General features: G+C 40.4%; 1 protein-coding gene across 1 annotated transcript in view; it reads right to left on the reverse strand.

The window, feature by feature from the left end:
* Positions 1 to 21,092, reverse strand: part of LOC117385532 (A-kinase anchor protein 13) — a 66,015-nt gene extending 44,923 nt beyond the window's left edge. Inside the window, exons 1-3 of the mRNA XM_055229557.1 lie at positions 20,867 to 21,092; positions 8,992 to 9,035; positions 599 to 752 (exon numbers count right to left, since the gene is read on the reverse strand). Of these exons, the coding sequence (XP_055085532.1) occupies positions 599 to 752; positions 8,992 to 9,024 (187 nt within the window). The 5' untranslated portion in view covers positions 9,025 to 9,035; positions 20,867 to 21,092. The remainder of the gene's footprint in view (positions 1 to 598; positions 753 to 8,991; positions 9,036 to 20,866) is intronic.
* Positions 21,093 to 27,307: the final 6,215 nt, after the last annotated feature.

Genomic DNA, 27,307 nt, shown 5'->3' on the forward strand with positions numbered 1-27,307 from the left:
TAAACTGTTATATTTCATTTAATAAATGAAATATAAATAAATTGCATACGAGCCTCATGACTGGCAGACTACTAATCTAGTGTCTCTGCAGAGATTTTCTCAACTGTCATGGGAGTTTTATGCTGCGACCTTCTTGTCGGTCACTAGCCCAGCTCTTTGGAGCTCTGTTCTGATGGAAAAATCAGTGAAGCAAAGCTAATCTGTAAGTATAGTTACATCTACTCAGCCCCTTCAGACAGCTGAGGCAGCAGGAGCTTTTGGAAAATAGAGTTCAAAACTATTTTTCAATATGGCATGTTTATCACATTAAAAGAGAGCCTGATATAAATTTTGCTTATAGCTAACTAGTCTAAAGATAAGAAGCAGTATTGTTCCTGCAAAATAATTATGGTGAGCAAATACTCCCAATTAAAATGTATAATTAAATCCTCCCATGTTTTGATGCAGTAGTTGACCATTTCTACTCACAAGTGCTTTTTTCATTGCACTTTCATTTTTCATTTCATCACTGGCATGATAAAAAATACAAACATGAAAATATTATATAAAATGTGAAAATATGACAAAAATGAGAGAAGGATGCAGAAGGGGTCCATACCAGGACACAGGGCCTGTAGAGTGTCATGGCTGCTCCTGTGGGTGCTGGTCAGGTGCCGCTTTGTGCTGCCATTGAAGAGCAGGAAGTACTTATGCCTCTCATCTGCCACAGCCAGCTCCTCATCAGTGAGCTGCACCGTGACAACACACCGGCCCTGCAGAGGATGCAAAATTTGAGTCAAAAACACTTAATAATGCACAGGAACACTAGTTGTTTTGTGTGTTTTAATCTCATGTATGTTCATTAACATGCACTGCCTCAAGCAAAACAACCAACAATACAAACAATACAATAGGAAGAGCATAAAATATAATCTAACATCCTATTACATTTGACAATAACTAACCTTAACCTAGCACTGCTCTGTCTATCTTGTTTTACGCCAATAATAGTTATTATGCTAATGATTTAGTGGAATTACAGTGTTAAATCATATTATCAACAAATTAACTGGGATGGAGCAGACACTAGCACGAGGGAACACATTTTCTACAGCTCAAGCATACCCAGCCACATGAAAATATGCAAAACAACTCAATTAACAGCCATAATTTAGTTTCTACAATACATCAGGTTGAACCATTCATCGGTGTTTGTGGATGTTGCAGGTCAATCACTGAGCTGATAAATGTCGGGCTTTTAGTGAATGCTTGCTCACTACATGTCTCACTATAACCGGACTTTATTTAAGGATTGTGTTTAGATTAAACAAACCTGTGTACACTGATAATACAGAAAAACAAGCACAAGTAGTGGTGTCATTCCAGGACAAAGACAGACAATGTGAAATATGAAATGAATCATTGAATGCTTTCCTTCGGGGGCACAATGAAAGCATATAATAGAGCACTTGATCCCACGGAATCAAAAGTGCTGCAATCTTTCCAGCTGGCCTATCAGCACTAACAGTGCTGTGGCATGAGCGCTAACAGGCACAGGTCAAAGGTGCTTCCTCCTTTCTCTTATAAAGTGCTACCCTGCAGACCTCACTCCAAGAGGGGTTGACAGCGGCAAGGCTAACCAACAGCCTTGAGACCATCTAGTCACTGTTAGACTCCCCCACTACTGCTGAGTAATAGGAAAGGGGGGGAGAGGTGTTCAAAGGCAACTGCATGCATAGCCCAGAGGCGGCAGGAAGGAGTCATAGCCTGCAGTTATCATCTGTGAGCCAGGACTGGATCCAGAGTGCAGGAAGCAGCAGGTTTTGCTATGCACGGAGGGTCTCGACTTTAACAGGCACAGCACAGGCACCGGCATAAATGAGTTGTACTAGATGGGTGCGAGCCAGCAGGCATGACATTCTCTCCATTAAAAACTCATCTCTTATCCACAGCCCAGATTGGAAATTAGGGTCTGGTTGCTACGGCACAGATTGCTACCTCGGTGGATTTGTGAGGCTGCACTTCAGGTGGAAATGAAAACGTATTAAGGCGAGGTAACGTGCACATCCTGAACGCAAACAGAAAAGAGAAGCTGTTTTTTTTTCATGAGGGGTTGGTCATGACTGAGTGACAATAACACCTGACAGTCCCAGTTCACAAATGTAGAGCTAGCAACTGGAAACTAAACATTACATTCTGGTCCTATTTTTTGCACTGGATTTTATCAGAATTAGATCTTCTATCTTAGGGGAAAATATACGTTAAAAATGTATTAATAAAAAAACTAAATAATAATAATAATAATAATAATAATAATAATAATAATAATAATAATAATTTAAATACAAAATCCTCCAGTAAGGGAAACTAATGATACAACAATACAACACAATTTTAAAGGAACTTAAATTTCATAAATGTGACCTCTCTGTGCCCCCAGATACAATGCAAACATGTTCAAATCAAATAGCTTTTACTGATAACAATTCTAATGGTTTGTCTTAATTACAAAAACATTTATTTGGTGTTTTGGTTAAAAAAAAATCCTATGAAAAAGCAAGATTTGCCTCACTTGACTGTTTTATTTGGGTTGCCAGCTTCAGTGCTGAAAAGTGTAATGCGACTCTGAGTGAATTCTGGGACTTTTTAGCTTTCACGTGAGATAAGGCCTTTCCATATACTGAGAGACACTTCGTATTTATCCTCAATCTGAAGGTTTAGGCACTAGCGACCCAGGTTTAGTTGTGATTGTAATACCTTCTTTTAAAAAAGTGTAGGCTACATAATGTTCCTTTAAGAGTTGTACAAAGGGGAATAAATATAGTCTTATTAAGAGGCGTGTGTCCGACTTTATTCAGACTGTTGTGGGTTCAAAGGCAGCGTAGCATGTGCACAAATGGATGTCTTTAGCGTCATGACTCTGCTCTTGGCTGGTAATAAGTACTTAACAAAGTGACCTGCTGAGGCATTGACCTGCTAATCATGGAGCTTCCACAGGGAACAGGGAGCTTTTTAGTGGCTTCAAAAGAACAGCTGGGTGTTTTGAACCCCCACCACCTCTGTTAAATATGTTAAAATGTTGCCTATCTATTTATGCCTTATGTGTGGCTTTGTGAATCACTAATATTAGGTATATAATGCAGTGATTATGCCACTGTTTAGCACAAAATTTAAGATTAATCACACAGTACACATGATCTGACAGTTGGTTTATAAAACATGATTGAAATTGGCATTTGTGAAATGTGTATTAAATTACATCAGCATTTCATTCCAGAGTGGATCATGTAATTACATGTCACACTGCAATGTACACAGAGTGGAAAGAATGAAAATAGTATGTTTGTTCTCTTTACATCAGGAGCTCTATAGAAAACAACAATCCTCTGCCCAGTGTACCAGAAGGAAATAGTTAGAGTTGTATATAAACATATCATAATCTAAACTTGTCGATTAATACAAAATTTGGTTGACTCAACATCTATAAGATTTGAGCCTCACAGGCATTTATTCCAACACAATCTGAGAGACAATCTTTTGTTGTAAAGGGATGAGCAAGAACTCCAATACGCTAAAGCTAAAATATAGTGATAAGTGACCCAAATTTTAAGTCTAATGGGGCTGAACTGAGCCTGGTTGCACTGTGAAGTTTTGGTGTAAATCACTGATTAAGTTGTCTCAGTTTAGTGTGCAATGCAGTTTGTACACTGACCTTTCTTCTCTTCAGCTAATAAAGTAATGAGGCATCAATGTACAGAAACTCAGTAGAGAAAGCTCTCATGCTATGTAGTTGTTATTCTATAAAAAAGTCTATATTTAAGATTTATGAATCCAAGGAATCACAGCATAAAGTAAGTCCTGCCCCCTACCAGACATCAACTCGAGCAATACCACAAATGAGATTTAAAAAATGAATGGAACTTGAGATTTCAGACTGCTGAGATGACCTCTGCAACATGGTTCATCAAAATTCTGTATGAAATGGTCAGCAGTTCCATCCATCCTTTTTTTTCTGCTTTATCTGAGGTCAGATCGCTGAGACAGCAGTCTGAGTGGGGAGGCCCAGACTTCCCTTCCCAATGACTTCCTCTAGCTCTTACGGGAAGATACTAACGCATTTCCATGTAAGCCGAGATGCATAGTCACTCCAGGGTGTACTGGGTCTTCCCCGGCGCCTCCTCCTGGGGAGACATGCCCAGAGCACCTCCCCTGGAAGGCGTCTGGGGGCATCCTGACCAGATGTCCCAGCTGGCTCCACTCAATGTGGAGGAGCAGCAGCTCTACTTCGAGCTCCTCCCATGTGACTAGGGATGGGACGATATACGATAATATCACGATCATGATAAAAAAGGTCCATAATTAATCTTTCATGGCATTTTTAATAATCCTGATCATCGCACACGATTATAAACGCCTTTATGGCACCAGACTGCCTCATGTTTTCGGTTTCAATGCAATGTTTAGATGTTAGCTCTGGTGTTTGTCCACAAGGGGGCCCTCTATCGTAGCAATAAAACTTCTTAGCGTTTCTTACTATTCTGAATTGGGGATGGTTCTTCATCACCGTCAGTCATCGTCATGGCTAGTAGTGGGCAGGCAGTGGATCTGGATCCCAGTGGCGGCGCACATTTATATCTTTTATATCTTTCACTCAAGAAGGTGAAGTCTGATGTGTGGAATTATTTTGGATGTCTGTGTAATCCCTCAGTCGTCCAGGTCTGATCCATAGCAAAAGACAAAGTTTAAATCTGTCCTCAGAGCCAGAACAATGAGAAAAATAACAGGGTCATTAAAGGCTGAATAGGGTAGTTTCAGCTGAAACTACAGACAATAGATGTTTACAGTTTCAGTGTAGTTAGCTCCTCCCTTCAGACAGATATAAGGCAGTGGCCACCAGCAATCTGATCAGAACTGAAGAAGTGGCTTGGATGAGCAGCGAAACGTCTTCACTCTTACAACGATTTGTCCACTTGATAGAACTTTGTCTTTTGCTAATTATTATGGATTTGAAAAACAAAACCAACAAGATGAGCCACCAATCTGCAGAGCCTGCCGAAAAAAAGATATGGCTCCGAGGGCAAACACGGGAACTTACATGCACATTTGCAATACAACCATCCTGCATCATTTGACAAACTTGAGCCGAAAATATCTATCATAAGTAACATACCATGTGAAATAAACTATTGAATGTAGTTTGTGTTAGTTTGGATTTGTATGATCCGTGTTTGTGTTGACTTTGCTATCACTCGGTTAGCACTAGCTGAACAGCATTTTGCACAGCTGATTGCACGGCTTGCTAGCAGCGCGCATGGTTTTACAGCAACCATGAGTTAATCTGAATACCTATAACCTCCTAGGACCAGGCGTCCACATATGTGGACGACACATTTGGGTTGTCTAGGCCACAATATATTTTTTTCTATAAAACGTCCTGGTGTCCACATATGAGGACATTATAGGACTTGGAGGGGACTTGGTTTAATAATTATTTATGATAATATCATGAATCGCAATTATTTTGGTCACAATAATTGTGCATCTAAATTTTTAATATTGTCCCATCACTGCATGAAACTGAGCTCCTCACCCTATCTCTAAGGGAGCGCCAGACCAATTTACAGAGGAAACTCATTTCAACCATTTGTATCAGCGATCTTGTCCTTTCAGTTACTACCCAAAGCTCAGGACCATAGGTGTAGGAACGTAGATTGTCTGGTAAATCGAGAGCTTAGAATTTTGACTCAACTCCTTCCTCACTACAACAGTCTAATACAGTGACCACGCTGCAAAGGCTGCACCGATCTGCCTGTCAATCTCACAATCCATCCTTCCTTCACTTGTGAACAAGACCCATCTTGAGGCAGTGACTCTCCACCTTCCTGAAGAGGGCAAGCCACATTTTTTCTGGTCGAAAACCATAGGCTTGGATTTAGAGGAGCTGATTTTCATCCCAACTGCTTCACATTTGGCTGCAAACCGCCCCAGAGCATGTTGTAGATTCTCGTTCAATGAAGCCATCAGGACAACATCATCTGCAAACAGAAGGGATGAGATCCTGTGGTCACTAAACCGGACACACTCTGGACCCTGACTCCGCCTAGAAATTCTGTCCATAAAAAACAATGGACAGAGCTGGTGACAAAGGCCACCTGCCAACTTGCACTGGAAACAGGTCTGACTTACTGCCAGCAATGTCAACACAGCACCTGCTCCGGTCATACAGGGACTGGACTGCCCTTAGAAAATGACTCCAGGCAGCCATACTCCCGAAGCACCCCTCACAGGACACCTTGAGGGATATGATCAAATTCCTTCTGCAAGTCCACAAAGCACTTGTGGACTGGTCGAGCAAACTCCCATGAGCTCTCGAGCATGTGATGGAGGGTATAGAGCTTGCCCAGTGTTTCATACAAAGACGCATCAGCCAAGACAGCCCGACAACATCCAAAGACTTAAGATACTAAGGACTGATCTCATCCACCTCAATGTTTTCAGGGTGGGTGATGGATGAGTCCACCGCCAAGTACTCAGTCTCTGCTTCCTTCTTAGAAAACGTGATGTGGGATGGAGGAGATCCTCAAAGTATTCCTTCCACCATCTGACAACATCCCCAGTTGAGGTCAGCAGCTCTCCACCTGCACTGTAAATGGTGTTGACGAATCACTGCTTCCCCCTCCAGAGGATTGGAGCCACGACAAGCACCAGAGACCTTGCAACCACAGCTATGAGCAACCGCATTGACAAAGGAGGTGGAGAACATGGTTTACTCAATGCTAATTGCTGCTACTGCTTACACCTCATAATAATGACAAAATGAATGGGCAGTGGCAAATTCACTCACCAAGCCAAAGTAAAAAAAGAAATGCAGTTCTTTCAAGATGGAATAGCTGCCACAGTATGTGCAAATTGAATTGTATGTGCAGTTGGAATTGTATGAAGATGCAAGATAGTAATCAGAGATAGTACATTATTGGTGCAGAAAGACTGGGAGAAGAGGAATGAGCTGTCACTCATAAAGAAATCCAATGGTGAACAAGTTAAAGTTCTCATCGACAATATTCTTCTAGCCATCAAAATGAACGCATCACTGCTGCAAGTTCAACAAAGAAGTATGAGGCCATTCTCCACCACCTACATTCTGTGGAGGCCATTAACAGTGAATATGCTGACTTCAAGTACATATAGAGACAAAACCTTAAATAAGAGTAAATCAGCACATTCTTTGCAGCACATTATTTCAAGGAATCATATCAAAACAGTATCCAGAAATTGTCTTGAAGTAGCACATTTGGACCAGCTGATGGGGATAACGTCAAAGCTAGAAACAGACGGGGCCATAAACCTGGACAAAGTGTGTAACCACTGGAGACGTGAGGAGGTCAGATGGGAAACTTATAGTGTAATTTAAGTTCTCAGTTGTTTTCATGCTTATTCTAGTGTCATTTATTAAGAATTTCCATTTCCATTCTGCATAATAATCATTCAGTGCTATTACTATGAGTAGTATATCTATTTTTTTATATATATATATTTATATATACTAGATATATACTTATATTTATATACTTATACTTTTACAGTTAATGGAATTTTCACTGTATCACATGCTTGTGCTACAGCAAACGCATTGTGCAAAATATGCATGTTTTAATGTGAACAAAATTTTATCTCTAAACAGAGGACATATCTTAATTCCCCTCTAACCACAGAAGGAGGATCCTTACACCCATTGTGAAAGAAGCAGAAAGGGGCATCAGCCTGGACAGTGTACAACCATTGAAGAAGTGAGAAGGACACACAGGAACAATACGGTGAAATTTAAGTCTTCAGTCAGATTTGTGCTTATTTAGTGTAATTTATTAAGGATTTTCATTAATGGATATTGATCATTAAATACTGGTACTTGTTTACGAATAGAAATGCCAATAAACAAAGACAAAGAGTAACAGAGCAGGACTCCACAGTTGGACCTTCTCACTCAGTGCACAGCAGAAGCACTGACATACAAACATTGCCGTTCATTCCTCTCCAAGTGTCACTGGCATTGCCCAAGTGGGCGTCTAAGTCCCCCATTAGAACAATGGAGTCTCTGGTCGGTGCAATGTCTAGTGTCCCTCCCAGGAACTTCAAGAAGGCCAGGTCCTCTGCACGACTGTTTGGCCTGTAGGACGACATGGTGAGAGACCTGTCCCCAACCTGAAGGTGCAGGTGCGTGACCCTCTCATTCACTGGGGTGAACTCCACACTTGGGTTGAGTTGTGGGGCTATAAGCAAGCCCACACCAGCCCTCCGCCTCTGCCCGTGGGCAACGCCAGAGAAGTGGAGGGTCCAACCCCTCAGTGGAGTTGGGTAGAGCCCAAGCTGTGCATGGAGGTGAGTCAGACTATATCTAGCCAGTACCTCTCAACCTCCTGCATAAGCTCAGGCTCCTTCCCCCCCAGCGAGTTGACATTCCACATCACCACAGAGAGATACTGTGTCCGTGGACTGGGTCATTGAGACACCTATGCTCTTGCCCAGTCCTCTTCGCACATGAGCCTTATGACCCCCTCTGTGGGCGGTGAGCCCACAGGAGGTTGGACCAACATCATCCTTTCAGGCTGAGGTGCTCACATTCAAGCCATACCATGTGATGTCACAGTCCTTGCTTTTGCTCTGGTCAGCAGTTCAGCAACCAAATAGGGCCCATGCAACATGCTGTACCTGTTCCACCTGAACCACCTGACCTGGCTACTGCAGTAGACCACCCAGGTGCCCTGCTGTGGAGATTTGGTCTAACCTGTGTGTGGTGGCTACTTGACACTGTCTTTTTTTTTTTTTTTTTTTCAATTTCTTATACTTGATATCGTAGTGATTTGGTAACCCCCCTACCCATTCCTACTGCAACAAGCCACAAACTTTACATTTAATTGTTCAATTCAGAAAATACATACATGGTAGTGGTATACAGCACAGTAAAAGTCCATTCCCGCCACCACAATTGATTTAATATTGTTTTATATTACTTACATATAATGGAGCTTGTTGTGGACTGAGTTTCATGTCCCTGGACACTGTAAAAACAGAAAAAAAACATATGAGTCAAAATAGAGCAAAACACATAGAGGCAGCATTTGTCATAGTGTACTTAGGAAGAGGGCAGCAAGAATGGCAGATAGAAGTATTGTAACTACTACACAAAATGTCATAGGCTGAACAAATCTTCTACTGGAGCTGCACATTAGATAATGATTAGATATTGATTTGCTCATTGTCAAATGAAACAAACAATCAATAATCTGTGTTGTCTACAAATGCCAAAATTTGTGTTTTTATTTTGCTGCCTAACACAAATGAATGACAGAACGTTACAATCAGTACCAGGCTGTGTGCACTACAACTGAAAGCAGGTCACTCCTGGGGGGTTTATTATTTAACGTTATACCAGCTGCAGTCTATATAATTATAAAATATATAGTGCAGAAATATTATAAAAGCATAAGACTGCATCCCCAGCCCAGTGCAGTGCATCGGCTATAGCATCAGCAGAACATAGTTGTCGACAAGGTGACAGTTAAGCTTTGCCCTGGCAGCCTTCCCAGCACTCTCTGGGAGGTTAACAGTGCACGAGGAAGCTATAGGCAGTGCAAACAGTACAAGGCACATGGGGAAAACTGAGAAAACTACCAATTATGTCCATACATGTGCACCCGCTGCCCTTCCTGTGGACTGCACAAGCTACAAACCATGTAAAATAAAAAAAATCTTTGACAAAAAAAAAAAAAAAAAAAAAAAAACACAACTTAGCCTCTGCTTCATAGGCTTATGCCAGCTAGATCTGTTAGTGGGATTTAGCAGCTCATGTTCACGTTTGATTCCTTTACTCGCAGTCTGAGACCCAGTCCTCAAAGCCGTTTTCTGGGCACAAGGTCAGAGGCAGCGGGTGTGTAATTACATCCAAACAAACCTATTACAGCCTCCAGACTCCAGGACAAATGGGATGGAAACCTTTGTGTTCAACTTTGAAGAGACATTGACCTGCTTATATTTATCACTGAATACAGGGAATGCAGGAGTATGAACGAACGTATTGTCCTTTGCTACTTCGGAAGACAATTTTCTTTTGTCGACCGCTCTATGGCTCTAAAACAAGCCCTTGCTACAAATGGTCAGCAGTGCATTAATCACATGTCACCAACAGCGGGGGAGGCAGCGACCAAAGGGCAGAACCTAATGAGTGGAGCAGAGAACATCACGAGAGTTGGCGTTGGAAGCAACAAAGCACAGGAGCAGGGAAAGGCCAATTCACTTTCAACGCCCCCAATCCAAACATTTCTCCACTTTTGGGTTAAATAAATAGGCAGAAGCTAGAATTAGGCGGATCAGGTAAGGGGATAATCAGTAGCGCTAATAATACTCTGGAGTCTAATCCTCTTGCTTCTGCTGTGGGCCACAACCAACTTCATCACTGTGTGCACTGATGGGACTGGCACAGAGTCCAAAACAGGTTTGAATGGATATTATTACAGTATTAGGATTTAAAATGGAGACACTCTGATGAGTTCTTGTATCTTTGAACAAAAACATGATGTTTGTAAGCCATTGTCAAACTGGAGGGGGTTTGGGGGGGATTCCCTGTAACCACCTGCATAACTTATAACTTATAAGCTTACACAATAAGGTACTAGTGGTCAGAAAAGAATTGGATTCACGTTATTACAAATTACAAAAGATACTTGAGAACACTTCATAAGTGGCTTTTTAGAATAAAATCTCATTTTAATAACAGAGATTGCTCACCATAGATCAAAGCCTGCCATGTTTTACGTTGAAATAAGTTACTTATAGTTGCATTCTAGAGGTCACTTTATAGTCTCAGTGGGGATTGCGAAAGTGTGTGGGATAGAGCAGTTTTGTCATTAGTACAGATGGGTTGTTTTCTCCTCAATTAGACAAGAATATTACTCATCTGAGGTTTATGTGAGTAAAGTATTATCATAAAGGTCAGTCACACCCCTGTAAGTACTATCTAAAACAACAAATTATACGATTTTTTTCATTACTGCTTTTTCTATAATTGAATTATAATCACCTTTAGTAAAAACTTCATGGGTTCCAGATATGTCTATCAAAAGGGTTTGATCCTTCTGACATATCACCCAATCATTACATGTAGTTAATTTGTTTGTTTGGGACTTAACTGCAAGTATTTACTATCATTATCATAAATGTGTGTTACTTAAAACCCAGTGCAAAGTTCCTAATTTTGTGAAATAACGTCTTGTAGCTAACCACTGCCTCCCGACACCTGCTTATGGAGATTACACAACCCATTAACTCCATCTAAAACTCTAGGGGACAGCCGGGCCTCAGCCAAGCTCCTTAGAGTCCGTATTACGATAAAAACTGCCTTTGAACTTTTAAAGGCGATTTTTTTCTCTCTTCCTCACTGCAGAAAGGATACAAAGAAGCAGGGCACGGGCCACGCTTAAGTGCCAGACCATCACCAATGTGCCAATAAATCAAGAGATAAAAGCTGCTCAGTGGTGGGATAGGGTGCTGATATGCAGAGTTAGGCTTGTGAATGGACCTATTATGGTTTCACCCAGGTCCCGGGGCTATCAAAAGAGACTATATCAGCCATGTGATGGCAGCGTGAATGGAGGGATGAACAGGATTAGCTTCACAACTCATTAATCTGCCTGTCTTGTACTCACTTCACACTCATCGGCTGAGGGTTTCCCAATATAAGCATTTAGCAGTTGTACGACGCACTGCGATTCCTCTCTGGGGCCTGGGACTCTTTTCTATAGAAGACGTAAACACAGATTAATCCGTCTATGGCTGACCTGCTGCCAATAAAGATTACCATAATAGCCTGACTGTGCAATGGAGTATTTGCTCAGCATGTTATTGAGACGGTCTTGAGTTGGAAGAGGGTTCAGAAATAAGAAACATTAAGGTAATTATGACGCCGTTATCATGAAAATGATTGATGGCATTAGCGTTCACATAATTGCACAAAACCAAATAATTAATTGCTGCATGTACTACATACAACTTACTTGGGCTGAGACCCAGAATATACACTTCTCCAATATCTTACAATGATATCAAAACAAATGGCTCTTTACATGCATGTTGTTGGTTCTGGTTCAATGAAGCCGTCAGGACACCATTATCTGTACACAGCAGAGATGAGATGCTGTGGTCCCGGAACTGGAACCCCTCCGGCTCCTCAGTGAGCCTAGAAATTCTGTCCATAAATACAATGAACAGCACTAGGGCAGCTTGCAGCCAAGTGTGAAGTGGCTGGAATGAGAATCAGCTCCTCCAAATTCGAGGCCATGGTTCTCGACCGGAAAAAGGTGACTTGCCCTCTCTAGGTGGGTGGAGAGTCACTGACTCAAGTGGAGGAGTTCAAGTATCTCAGGGTCTTGTTCATGAGTGAGGGAAGGATGGAGCGTGAGATTGACAGACGGATCAGTGCAGCCTTTGCAGTAATGCGGTTGCTGTATCGGTCTGTTGTGGTAAAGAATCTGTTCTGGATGCCTTCTGGACTCCTCCCTGGGAAAGTGTTCAAGGAGGCGGGAAATCCCAATGGGAGGAGGGTCTGGGGAAGACTTAGGATACGCTGGAGGGACTATGTCTCTCAGCTGCCCTAGGAACACCGTGGGGTCAGGAGAGCTGTTCAAAATGATAGGTAACCGATGAACTCCTTCATTTCACATGTGCCACCGAAATAAACATATCTCTAATGCAACAGGGGGAGTGGTGACCAGACTGATATCTCTATTTATTAAAAAAAATACAGAGAGATATCATTCTGGACTTGCCAGGAAACAGCTTATTACAAATTACTATACAAGAAGAAACATCAGGACTGGGAAATATGACAATACAAATCCTGATCTGATCCTTCTGACAATATTATTTGGGTGTAACGATCATATTGTGATTAAGTAATTATTTTACTGACACTTCCCCAACCACTCCTCACATTGGTCAGCCTTAGTCATGCTCTGAGTGAGTGACAGTTGAATGTAACCAATCACGAGTGTGAACTTTCAGAAGAAGCAAAAGACTTTAGGTGCCTTTTAAACACAATATAAAGATACTAAGTATCACCCACCCCTACCTAAGAGACAATAAATAAGCAAAGCAAATGTTTGCTATTGTCTCTTTTATTTTACTAGAGAGACTTTGAAAGGTGTCTGATGTGTTTATGAGCAATCATGGAACAGAGTGAGAACAGAGTAAGAAATAGATGAAACCCGAGGAGCCGTGGGTGAGTACATCATACACAGACTCCAAATCATGATGCGGAAGGAGGATGTTTTATAACTCAGACAAAGTAACCAACTCAAAGTAGCTCAAAATTATACTGATTTTTGTTGTACTTTAACTTTGGCTTTATCTGGGTCTAATTTAGCAAAACTCATATTCATGGGCCTTTTGCAATCTAACCATTAATCAGCTAATCAAAGAAAATGATCATCTGATTAATCAATTACCTAAAGTAATTGCTAGTGTCACTCCTACAACAATTAGCTGTGTACTCCTCAATACCATACAAGGCTATTGCATATGAGCAAAGTGCATGTTTGCATAGCTCCAGGAAGAACTCTTCAAGGGAAAGACATTTCTTATAAGAGATAGTATAAAATGCTAAGAAGTATTGTGAGACTGTGGCACCAACACCATCTTCTTTGTTATTGCCACTCCTTAAGATTTCCTGTAACACCACCTGAGTCCTATCCAAAGGCCACATCTTGTCAAATTCCTAAAATGAATGGAGGTCAGGGTTTTGCCATTGCTCAGCGACATAAAGGTCTCAGCTATTACCCAGTCAAAGTCTCAAGTAGAATGCCAAACAAACTGACTGTGAGACATTTAAAATCTGGTAGCATCTGACCTGTTGCCTTTTACCAAAATGTGCGTGCCAATTAGAGCATAGTACTGTCATTTGAGTCATTTACAAGGCCATTATTACAGAACACTTTGGCGAATAGCTTTCTACTAATCTTATCAAGAAACTGGCATCTGCATAGGAAATAAAGTTCAAACTGGCTATATTTAACAAGAGACTATCATTGTGCAAGTGTTTTACATTCCAACAGATTTCCTAAGGCCATATTCAAGACAACAAGAGTAAATTAACATCTCAACATAATAATAAACACTTTGAGATCACTGTTTGAAAGCTGAAACAAAAATAGTTATTCTATTTCACTTTTTTATGTGATGCAATTTGAGCAAGTATTTGAGTGGTTACACATTAACCTAAAAATTTCAATTTGGGGCAAGAGTTTCTCCAGCCTGCTTCCTTATATAGATCATTGAAAGGAGAGCTGATATAATTCAGACTGCAGGGGTGTCACCCAACACCAAACCTGGGCCTAACAAAGGGAACTAGTCTAAGGGGGTGGTGCAGGAAGTGTGCACCTCACCTTGCACACAATGAGACATTATATTACCTTTTCTATTTACTTATTTGAGTTTACCTAACTCTATCATCTCAAAATACTTCATCAGAGGATTCTCTTTATCTGTTATCTGGACAAGTTATTGTTAGAAGGAATGATTGTTCATCACAACAGCTCAATCAGCGGACCATGCAGGTTTGATATTTAATGACTTTATATTACCTCATGCATCACGAGTGTAATTCCAGATAAAACTAGGTCATAAGGCTAAACCAGTGCAAACCAATATGCCCCTTTAACACATGTTTGTTTCTTGCCACATTTCAAATTGAAGGCAATAATCAGATAATGTTTGATAAAGTCTCAGATGGCCTTTTGCTATCACCCATCATTTTCCACCATTATATCAAATACAGATAAAACTATAAAATGTTGGGAAATGGGAACGGAAAAGATTTTTTTTTTCTGGGATGCGAACAGTTTCTGGTTGATATCCCACTAGCTGCTATTAAAATATAACAATATAATAGTAAAACTCCAATAAAATCAGATACTGTTGCTGCTGGTATCACTCCATGAGGCTCAATGTGGTTTGATGTTTAACCCAGACATTTGTTTAACCCTGTTCAGTGTAGACCTCTATTCCCATTCCACAGCAACCACTAGTAACTAAGCAAAGTCTACAGCACACAGTTCACCCCCAGCTGAACATCCCAGAGAGAGCAAAGTACACACGGGCTCTAGTGTTCCCTTTCGCAGTTTATCATCCCCTTCTCCAGGCCACTGCTAAATTAGTCAGAGCTAGCTAGAAAACCACGTCACGACACTAACTTGGACACAGCATGTTGACAACCATTTAGATAGTCACGGCTGTTTGATTTAATCAGACCTCGCTATTGTCTCTACAGGCAGATATGAGGCCCCAGTGGTGACACAAGCTCACCCCCTCACACAAAAGCCTCTTCTGTGCATTAGTGCTGGCCGACAACAGCAGGCCGGGGGATGAAAGCTCTGCTCAGTGTTTGGTGACAGTTATTACCCTCTCCACTGAAACCAAATACCTGTGCGCCCAGATAGCATTATCTTATTGCGGGGCACACAAGCAGGGGCCCGGCCTGTAATCAGTGCTGCAGCCTTGATCAGTGCTCCGCCCCAGCTCTGATGCCCATGTCTACTCTATTTCCATAGGACCAAAACATGGATCATGATGTGTTTTTTGTTTTTTTTGGCTTAGTTATGTAATGTGCAAAGTTAACCTTTTTTAATAAAAGGGCTTGTACCCGCTTTTTTCATGTACTTATGCAAAATTGGTCTTGCCCCAATATATTCTCAGGTATTTTGTATAAGCAGCTCTTAGTCAAAATATGCCTGCAGCGTGGTGTCTGCATTTAATGATAAAGTGTTTTATTGTCCAATCTTAATCAGGAAGTGTGCTAGTTGTTGTTAGCTTTACTGTCAGGGAAAAACTTCACTCTGGTCTGTGAAAGTTGTGAAAAGCACTTATAAACTCATTGCTGTGAATAATTATGATGTCAGAATGCATAAGGTAAGTGACGAATAACTGCAACTATTTCAAATGAGCTAGCTCTGCTTTTCATGTTTTTAAGATGTTTTAAAATAAACATAAAATAAAATAAGGTACAGAGCCTTTAATGTGGAGCAAATTTAATTCCCAAGCAACACAAAAATGGCCAAACATGAGTGTGACACGTTAATAGTAAAAATATTACATAGCAAACCCTACATATATGGTTCTGACCTTGCTTTTAAACTAGAACTGCAAAATCAGCAGGGCACTATTCACTTTAAGACAAAAGTCTGAAAGATAACAGCAGTAAAAGTGATGTGGAGCTCACCTTATATACAGCACAGCCGCCTAGACAAGAAAATCAATATGAAACTTCACTGGCATGTTGCCACAGTAACTCACTCAACCATATGATTTAGGGAAGAAAAAAACTAGCATTTAAATGAAGACAAAAGCTAAGCTGGACAATCTAGACAGCCAATAAGAAAAAGAGAGAATAGACATGAAACGTTTAGAGGTTAATACTTGCCGTAATATTATGCAGCAATAGCAGTGTGCAGAGTTCAGTTCACAAAATACTGTTTTCTAATGTTTGTGTGGCTTTTCATGTCAAACTGCTATTATAGGTAGAATAGTGGATGTTTTATTTACCACACGCAAAGAAAATATGCCAGTTAGTGAGTCGCTGAAGTTAAGGCATGTCGAGCTAGTCAATAAAAAACTCTAAATTAGCAATAAAAATGCACAACACTCTATGTGCTTCCCTGCATTGATAACTTCTGTGGGGCCCTTAACCATTTAAAGAATTACTCACAAGATGACACAATTATGTTTCTATGGCATTTCTCTTTAATTTATCCAAGCTGTCAACACTTTGGGGAAGTGTAATTGTTGCAACTTCCACCAAAAGGAGAAATTAAACTGAATCTAACAGTTGTAGTAATCAGACCATGAAACGTGGGTCATCATAGATTAAGAGTTTGGCTTTTCAAGACCCGGCTCCATTTGGATGTAATTTAACAGTGGATTCACATGGGCACACAGGTTGTTATTAAAACCATGAAGCTTATCGGTAAGGCAGACGTTGCAACACACTGTAGGTGCATCAGTCAGACTTTGCCCTGGGAGAGTTGTCCAAAAGACAAACAGCAAAAAAAAAAAGCCAACAACAATATGCACACTAAACCACTGATCTTGATTTAGTGTTTATATTTTGTGCTAACTAGGCTCACATGAAGGCGACAGGAGGAAGCTTACCCGCAGTGAGTTGGCAGGCGGCGGCTGGGAGCAGACTGCTTCAGGTGCACATTAAGTTCATTTTGAGCGCATCAGAAAAGGCAGGTGTGTTTACATAGGCAGGTATCCTGAGCAGCGGGCATGTGAGCGCTCAGTGCACTGATTACACTCAGCTAAATATGGCCCTGTGCTAACACACACAGCAGACAGATCAAAGGCTGATGTCAGAGGAGGGGCGGAGCCTAGGGCCACACATCAGGTGGCTCCTGTAGCTCTTTCTATTCAAAATACACTAATGGTCTTTTGCTAGCTTTAATATATTAGAATTGTACAATGTCACACAGCAAAGGCAAGCATACCTATGTTTATCACAACATCAGCAAATTCGATATGTTCATCACAAAAAGTCCAACGTAACTGTAACAGTCACAGAATAAAAGTGCTGTTTTTACCTAACCTTAACCGGTCTTTACTCAAGTGAACACTGGCCTGAATGCATTGGTATAGTAAATGGTTAAAACTGCATGTCTTAGCTTTGCACTCTTCTAGTAAAGGTATTTCCTATTCACAACGACAAATAAAATCGGTATACAACACAGTTTGTATGGATAATTGTGAACACTTTTGATACCACTTTTGTTTTGCTCTTTGGGACAGTTCCCAAGCTGAAATTCCTCTGAGCTTGTAATGACATTATAATAACATTATACAATTATAAAATTGTTACAAAATGTTGTAATCTGCATGAGACCAAATAAACATGTTTGGTTTGACAGGACAAAAAGAAAAACATTTTTTTATCATTCTGACAGTGATTATACAACAGGTTTCAATATTACTCAATGTGCTAATTGAAAAATGCTTTTGCCAATTATTTTTCTCAGTCCTATATGCGTAACTGAATTATTCTCTCAGCCATAGTGCATAAAAACACCAGGAAGTTTTAGAAAGCCATGCTTTCATTAAAACTGGCAAAGCTAACATAAAGTGTGTCCTCAACAACCCAGAAGTTATAAGACACCACAAACCACACAATGCGACAACTATGGCCTGTTTTGGAACAACGAGTGCATTTGCTCTTTGGCGTGCTGTGGGGATTGCTGTGATTCCTGGCTTAACTAAAACTAACTCAAGGTTTTATGGAGGATAACAGCAGGGGATGTGGTATCACCCAGAAGCATATAAAAAACTATAAACAGCAAGACACCAAGGCACGATACCTGTAAGTTATCCTCTAATGCTGCCATTCTACAGTAGATACAGAGTAATTACAAGGCTGACAGTGTGTGCATCCTCGATCATCATTAAATTAGGGGGTTTGTGAAGTTGAGAAATTGACTGGGCTATGCTTGGAGCCAGCGGAATCCTTGTGGCAATTTACAGGCACTCCAAAAGGGGGACCAATCCTCTTTCATTTGTCTCTTGTACTGGAACTAAATACATATTTCTGGCTCGAACTGGCACACAAGGAAGCCTCAGCTGGAAGAGACACAGCAGCGCTCTAATAAGCTTTTGTTTAGCGGGAGCCCCTACTGATAGTCTCCGGAATTAAAAAAAAAAAAAACAAAACTGTGTTGTGGCAGGATGTTTACTAGTGCAAGCCTGTTGGCAGTCCCAGAGCTCCATATGAGTACAATATCATTTACCCTAAGTAAGCTGGGCGAAACAGACAAAAATGAATATGTCAGTATATATATTTTAGGAGTATTTTGTTAACAATATTTAGACAACATTATATTTTTAAAGTACAAACAAAAGTACAGAAATATCACCATTATTTCAAATACTTTTTTTTTCCCCAGCACTTTTTGAAGCTATTTTTTACTAAACAATAACTCACTGTTCAACTTTTGCATATGTTAAATACAGCACTCATAAATTCATATTTCAATAATCTTCCTGCCTCTAACCCTAAGTCATCCTTCTACATTAGCAAGGACTAAGTTTTACATTTATTTTGCAGCAGTGGAAAGGTTGCTCAATAATTACAAAAAAGACTTCCGCCAGCTTTTTCAGTATGTTCCCATCTTCAGTCTCTGCACTTGAAATGTAAACTTCCTTGAGTAGTTCAGACACTGAGAGTGAGGTCAGAGTTCATACTGTCAGTACATAAAAGTTAAGCATTATCAAACTAAGAAACTGAAAAAAAAAACACACCTATGTTGTCTCATAGGCGTATGCACAATCTTGACTACTTCCCTACATTTCTTACACAGGCCGTTGAAACCATGTAAAGTCACAGCCTTCTTATTAGTCATTCACTGCTGACCTAACGACACTAATCATTAATGCTCACACAAAGAAACTGTGCAAGTTTAACAGGCCGAAATGTTTACATTGAGAAGCGGCAAGGCGATTGGTTACCTGACGTCAGGTCTGTCGGATATGTGCCCGTCACAAAAGCAGTTTGGAGCAGACAATCACAGGGGTCAAGACACTATTGTGAAGGCTGTGATTTCAACCGTGTCCAGTATTTGTCATCCACCTGCCCCGACAGCAGATAAAGGCCATTTCTTTGACGGGAAAGCAATAAAACATGGTTCAAATCCTTAAATCCTTTCAGCTCATCCGGCACAGTGGCACTTGAGTTTTTGTCAAGGTTTTCGCAAGTTATTGGTCAGGAAAAGGTGGGAGACACAGCAAAAAAATCAAATCTACATCTTGCAACCATAAGCACAGAAACTCAGTAGGTCAAAGTCGCAGGGTTAGTCACCAATAATTCTACTCAAGTGGAGGTAGGCCTTCACTTCATGTCATATAGTACCTGAATGACTCTATGGAGAAAGATCTGTTCTGTGAAGGTCTTCATTACAGTCTATTTTTTGTCTGACATCTTACACGGTGTGGATTTAGGTACAGGTAGGCCTATGATGCGCCAATGGGCCTAATGGAAATGTAACGTGATAGTAACTCTTGCTTGATTGATAACATTGAAACCTAAGCCCTGAAATTAAGATAAATGTGCGCCAGAGGATACAGGGTGTGTTAAAGCAGGAAACCAGTAAGTAGTAGTGTTTACTGTCTCTTCCCATTTAAATAAGTTCAAATGGGTGAGGTCAAGCAAGTGTAAATGAATGAGTAGGCTAGTGTTTAAGGCCTACATGTGAGCAGAGCAGAGCAGGCCCTCCCACTCATGTAAATGGAAGCATGTGGTGAGATCAGCTGATGAGCACTGCTGTATCTGTTCCTCATGTGTCCCAATAAGTAGGCCAATATTAAACCAGGGAGGTGCAAAAGTAAACTTAACTTAAAATACACGTGTTGTACTAAAATGTTAACTTCTTTGGTGACAATTCCCTAGTAACTTAGCCCAGTTGTTAACGAAACTATCATGTTACATCACTCTAATGGCCTTTTTGGTCCATCTACCCATTGCGCATCTCAGGATAACGTGTTTTGGCTTTTGTATTCTTCTTCCTCTGAATGATACACAATGGATCAGGCTACAATTGAGTTCCTTTTGTATCTTGTTACATTTCTATCACACCACATTGTCCTCCCTCGCTCTCGCTGTTCACAGAAACATGAGAAGCTCCCACACGGCCAATGCCTTCAATGAGGATGTCATGGCTACCAAGCAACACGTAAAACAGCCTGAATGCGCTATTACACAACTTTTTGGTTCAAGTTACTTTTACAGTCTCACGCAAACGCCCTTTCAGTCCAACTATACTGTTAATATAGGCCCTGTAGCGTGAAAGACCCTATCCCTTACCTCAAGCAGCGACAGATGACGCTCAGCATGAAGTAGCGGCTTTTGAACACATAATAATAATCCTTCCAATGAATGGGATTCGGTAATCTTCGCAGTTCTTGTACAAAGTTCCGGAGTGTTTGTTGCGCGTAATGTGTGGCCGCCCGTGCGCTTTTCTGCCCCGACCCAAAGCTGTGCCCGCAAAGACGCAGTAGAGTGGCTGCACTTTCTTACAGTTGTTAGTGTTTCCCAGGACAACTCAGTGTGGGCGGAGCGAGCAGAGGGGCTATTATGAGCACCATTTACATTTGGCTTCTGTAAAAGAGTTCAGTATCATACTCCCGGGGGGACTTTTCTGTTAGAAATACAAAAGTTCCAATGAGCAATGTGGATGTTCATGGCTGCAGGGAATTATTGAATGTATCACGTTGTGCGTTTTCAAACTTAAAGATATAGCCTAGTGTTATCACAGACTATAGACCTCTAGGTAAATACGCTATGCCACGGGCCTACGCGTATTTTATGAGCTCTTTTCTTACATATTCTAAACTTTCTCACTTACGTTGACAGTGGCTACAGGTTTACACTGTCGGGTATAATTCCCTGCTTTTTACTCTTATGTGAAAAAATGAATAAATAAAATCTCCTGAGTTTAACTGCCCTCTGGTGGTTCAAATGGACATTGCATCTTTGGCCAACCACTAGAGCAGGGGTGCGCTTTTTTTTAACACACGGGCCAAAATGGGCTCTACAATTTGAGGGGCCGGGCCAGGATATATATGTATATATTACATTAGACATTTGGCATGTAACACGTAGCAAAGCATGGATATGCAAGGATCATTGCACAAGTTGTTTTACAAATGCGTTAATAAAATTAATAATTAGTTTATTAAATTTCAGTAATTTCATTTCATAAACACAGCAGAAAAATTCACATTCAGTTTTATCAAGTGCCAAAAGATCAACAACTTGTTGAAAAGGTAAACTGAACAAGGTCTACCCTTACCTATTTTTATATAGGTAAGGGCCATAGTGGCCCCCAGTCTGGCCTAGAGTTTTTAGCTGTATGGGAAATATAAAGTTACTACTGGGAGATCACACCTTTGAAAATTAAAATTTGAAAATAAATAAATGCTATTGTAATGAATATATCCAGCTGCTTTAGGTGTTCCATTTAGGTCTAGCTGCAGCAAACAAGTAGGCATTTAAGTTTTTCAAATACAACAAACTGAGAATACACTGCACAATTATGTTTGTCTTCCAACCTGTGTACTATGCCTTTTGCAGTCCTTTGTAAAGTGTGGTTGTGAGCTTTTGAGTCCACATTTACAGATAAAATCAGTGCAACCAACAGGCGGATGGCCCTAGGGTGTTTGAGGCAGGGCTGTGGACGAGCTAGAGACAAAGTAATAATAACTGTTTGTGTCCATGCAACACAAAATCCTCTTTCCTTGCCCATTTGCCCTACAAATTGACAGCAGGTACAAGCAGACAGTTCTATCAAGGGTAATATTTCTGAAGGTTACATTTAAAGCCACCATTATAGCTTGTGGTTGTCTCACTCCTCTCATTCTGAGCACAACATATTCCCTGTTATGGTGTGGGCTGTGACAAAAGCATTATGGATGAATTACAATACAGTCTGCAGCCTTTCCCCAAATAAATGCCTCTTGCTCAAATGGGAAAAACACAATAAATATCCAGAATTCTCCAATGAAATGTCTTTATCTACAGCAAGCACACTATCGAGGTTTACATTAAGCCTGATAAATAAGGCTATGAAGCAAAAAATAGAATTGTAAGTAAAATTTCTCCACTTGAGGATGGTGCAAAGCATCGTTAATCTCGCAAATGATCTTTAGTGCAAACAGAAAACAGCTGCTGGAGATTTAGAAAAGGGAAAAAAAGTATGGACAAAGTGTCTCTGTCATAAAAAACAAAATCAATCTTGGCTGGATTTTTGAGTGAGTCTGCAGTCTGCAGAGCTGTAGGTGGGACAAACATAGGCTATATACAGCAACCTTTGGAAGTGTTTTAAGGCTCCCTCATGCATAGACTACTACTAACAACACACCAGGTATTGGGTTACTATTGCAGCATGTGAAACTGTAGCGGAGAATGGTTGCTTAGGGGGCCCAGCAGGCAGCACAGCCTTCTCTCTACCTCTTCAAACATCTGAGCCATGAGCTTTGTCTATCTATCCACCTGTAAACCAGCGCTGGGTTAGATAAATGGCAGGTGGTTTAGAAAAGTGTCCCCGTTGAGTGCCATGCTGAGCTGCACTTAGACACATTATTATTGCAGTCTGGACAAGAAGGAGGAGGAGGAGAGGGGTGACGTGTGGAGAATGTGCAAGCAGGCGCGAGTTGCTGACTGCCAGAACATAGGCGAGACAGGGAAACAAGCATGACACAAAGAAGGACATAGCTGCTTTTGTGCAGTCCTAAAAGGAGGTTTTGTAAGCTGGAGGACTTGCAGGATGGAAGTGGATGGAAGAGATAGCGCTAGTGAAGAAAAAAGAGGTCCAGCCAGAGTAAACACTTGGACAGGGAGACAAAAACACACAAGTTTGGAGAGAAGGGAGCAGGAGGCGTATCATTGGGCTGAAGTGGATCAGAGTAGTGCATACAATTTGTCTCATGATTCACTGAAAAGAGCTTTAGTCCAACTGTCAACAGTTCGTCTGGGTTTTGAACATTCTGTACAGCTTACTTTTTGCTGGAGAGTCTTTCAGCCTGAAATAAAGAATTTAAAAAGTCAAAAATTTAATTATGGCATACACTGACATATTAATGGGTATCAGAAAATCTAGTGCTGTTATGTTGCCATAGCAATTAGTAATTCAAAACTAAATATTATATATTTTGAATTGATGAACGTCCTCAAAATATCATCTATTCATGGATTTTGCTTCAGATTAGACAACATTTTGAGGACTTTTCACTATTCAAAAGATGTATTTTGTTTGTAATTTTTAATTGCTATGGCAACTATCCTAATTTTTCATCATTCTGAAACCCATTGATATACAGGAAGCTCAAACCCATGAATAATGAATCAGTGCTTTTACATTTAACTTCCTACAGTCAACCTGTTTCCAACCCTCCTGAAATAGCCCCTGTGTTTTCACTGTGGCACCTGTGACTGAGGAGTATTGTGTTGCTGTTTATTTCAATGATCATCAAATTGTATGGCCTAGATGTCCACTCTGAGACGCATTCACAACTCATTTTCTGTCATGTGTAAAATGACTATTTTCTGCACTACTTCATCGTTGTATAGATTTCTATGGACAGCTACACATTCTTGTGTTTACAGAGTGGAGCTTCTGTCTGTAAAATGGTTCATAATTTTCATGCAATAAGTTTATATACAAAACATTATGGTAGCCATGCAACACAATACGATGACCATAAACTAATGAAGTTAGTTAGGCTAGTAATTCCTGTGTGTCCACTAGGTGTCCTCATGTGTGGTCCAGCATCTCTGTAAGTACAAGTGATCCCATCAGTTAGGATTACTGTCTGTGGACAATGCAAATCACTGACAAGAAATCTATGTTTTTGCATCAGTGATTTTAGTTGGTTCTATTCTATTATTGCATATTTAATTGTGATTTTATCCAAAATGGCAAAAAGAGATACAGAGGTAGTGCAGAGGCCGATATAACTCTATGGGAGATTCACTGTTTATGAAAAAAAAAATCCAATCTTATGATCCGCATATGTTGAACCCTATTATTATTTGTTCAGGGTTAGTTTCACAAACTCGCTGTGTTTATCTTATGACTTAAAGTCCTTTCAACTGACTGACTGATCACGTCTTTGGGGTTGAATAATGCCGCCACTTTCTGAAGCTATTAAAATAATTCCACTTTTGAGAAGACATTCTTTGTCCTAGTTTTTGTTTCCTGAGGAGAGACCCAAAAATGAAACATGTCCTTAAACAGCAACTTGTACCATAGAATTCTCCAGCTCAATTTTAAGTGATAAGGTATTAGGCATAGTAGTATGTTTTAATGTCAAATGAACCCAACTTATTGTTTGTATTTTCACACATGCAATTTCCTGTGCCATCAGACAGCACATCAGGTGACTTAGCCTGTTTTGTCCAATCAGACAACAACGATTTGGGAAGGTAGGACCACGGCTGTCTGTTACCTCCTACACACTTCCTCACTCCTCCTCCATTCAGTAAAGCTCTGTAGATTAACTCCCTCAGATCTCCTATCTGTAATTACGAGCAAACAGGAGCAGCCCAGGCACAGAGGCAGTATAAAGAGGAGTGAGGAGAGGCTCTACTGGGAAATAAACAGAGGGCTGCTATTGTTGTTGCCGGCTCAGCATCTCTGATTTCATCTCACTGAGGAGGCCTATGTAAAGACATTACAACTGTGGCTCTAACTTGTAATCTAATTATACTGTATATCCTTGGAATAAGATGAAATAAAATGAAAATTAAATTAACTTTGTAGTCAGATTGTATTACTTGAGCTTCAGCTGAAATAACAAATTAATTATACTTGTATCTGAATATTTATAATGGAGGTAACTTTTATGTATTCATCATCTTCAGGTTCTCTAAACTGTCAAAGTAAAAATGTACACACGCAGATAGAAAAGTAACACTCAAAACCCATCTTTGAAAGTCTGGCAATAGTGTCTTAGCAACAGCTCAACAAAACTATAATCAGTAATTGCTGAAATGGGGCTTTGTTGTGTTTTGCCTTTACCTTGTTAACTCACATCACCCACAAAGACGATCAGGCAAGTCAAATTCAGGTAAAACACAAACAACCCACATGCTCCTATTACAAAACACTAGAGACTGTTAGATAAAAAGGAGGAAAGCATTCACATTTACCAAAGTTGTAATGTTTGTCAGAATATAATTTGTTATATTTTACATGCTTATTTCACTTGGGGATAAAGAGTTACTGTTAAACTAAGAAGAACTGCATTCTAAAAAGAGTATCTTAAGGCTGTTGTTTGAAGTCAAATCAGTAGAAACAGTGGGTCTATCACTCTTTCTTAAATAGTCCCCTAGCAGCCATTCATTTTCTGGTTTGCATGATATGTCTGTGTGCAGCCGCCTGTGCCTCTCCTCCTGGGACAGGCCTCCACACACCATTAGCTGTAATCCTGCTACGTGCACCAAAGGCTGAAGCTCTGAGACATGCCCCAGAATGCTGTATTAGCACGCAAACTCTCCCTCAGAGGACAGCTTCTCGTCAAAGTAACTGAGTCTCTGTGTCACTGCCATCGTTTTAAAGGGGCTCAATGGTAGGGCATCATTTCTGGATTATTTTACTGTGAACCATTCTGAACGTCACTATGACATTATGATGAGGCAGAGTTTTGATTGGTGGACAGCACTGGCAGCATGGGGGAAGAAGCAGCTGGGTGGGGCTTGAGGAGAGGTTAAATGCAGACTGGTGAAGACACGGAGCATGGGGGCTAAATTTAGCCAATGGCTCTGCTGGGGTGGAGCTAATCCTCTTTGCACTGAATTATCTGGCATTGGGATTAGAGAGCTTTGCCTCTATGCAAGACATCTACTCTCAATAATGATGTCCCATAGCGGAATGTACCATGTCCTGGGGTGAAGTGGGTGGAGAACTCCGTAGACTGATTTGACAGCAGCAATGAATGGAAAATGTTGTTACTTCCTAATCCTATAGTGCAATATATTTTCATTGAAATAAAGAGTGAAAAGTTAAGGTCTAGTAAGCAAAAATATGTATAATATATAAAGTTTTAATGCAAATATTTGTCTGCTACAATAATTGCAACTATACTTCAGCTTCTTTTGCATTTTCGAGTAAATGCATGTTTATAAAATATACTCCCAAATGACATAGGTTCTTAAGTAGCATGCCTTAGCATTCCTTTATTTACTTACGTAGCATGCATAGTATAATTATACAGTTGTGTAAATGTGTGTCAGTGATCCTACATTTAATGCAGTTTTAAGCGCTGTGCTTTGACTGGTGTCCATCCCACAGCCTTATATTCTGTATATAAAGCACAGAAATGATATGTGTGGTGGGAGAGCTATATGATTACCATCTCCAGCTCAAGGTGCCACTCAGACACATCCATAATCACATCTGCTCTCTTTCCCACCCACAAATGTGCTGATTTAGTTCAAGTCAAGTGAAGACTTTTACACTCATTTTAGAACTATAAGTTGGCTTCGGACGCTAGTGTAGTTGTTCAGTGAGATTGTCAAGGGCATTAAAATAAGAGTTTCATTGATTTGCAGTTAACAAAGGACAGGGCAGTCATGTATCAGACCAAAGGCAGCCACTGGCCTGATATTAAATCTCAGACAATTTCAAGAATGATAACACCAAAGACTATTATCCTATGTTTGTGTGTTTGACTAATCTAGGCAAAACAGTTGAAAGAGCCTGGCAGTGCCTCCCTCCAGTTACTTGTATATTACATATAATCCCTA

Source organism: Periophthalmus magnuspinnatus, chromosome 3 (assembly GCF_009829125.3).
Source record: "Periophthalmus magnuspinnatus isolate fPerMag1 chromosome 3, fPerMag1.2.pri, whole genome shotgun sequence".
Classification (NCBI taxonomy): domain Eukaryota; kingdom Metazoa; phylum Chordata; class Actinopteri; order Gobiiformes; family Gobiidae; genus Periophthalmus; species Periophthalmus magnuspinnatus.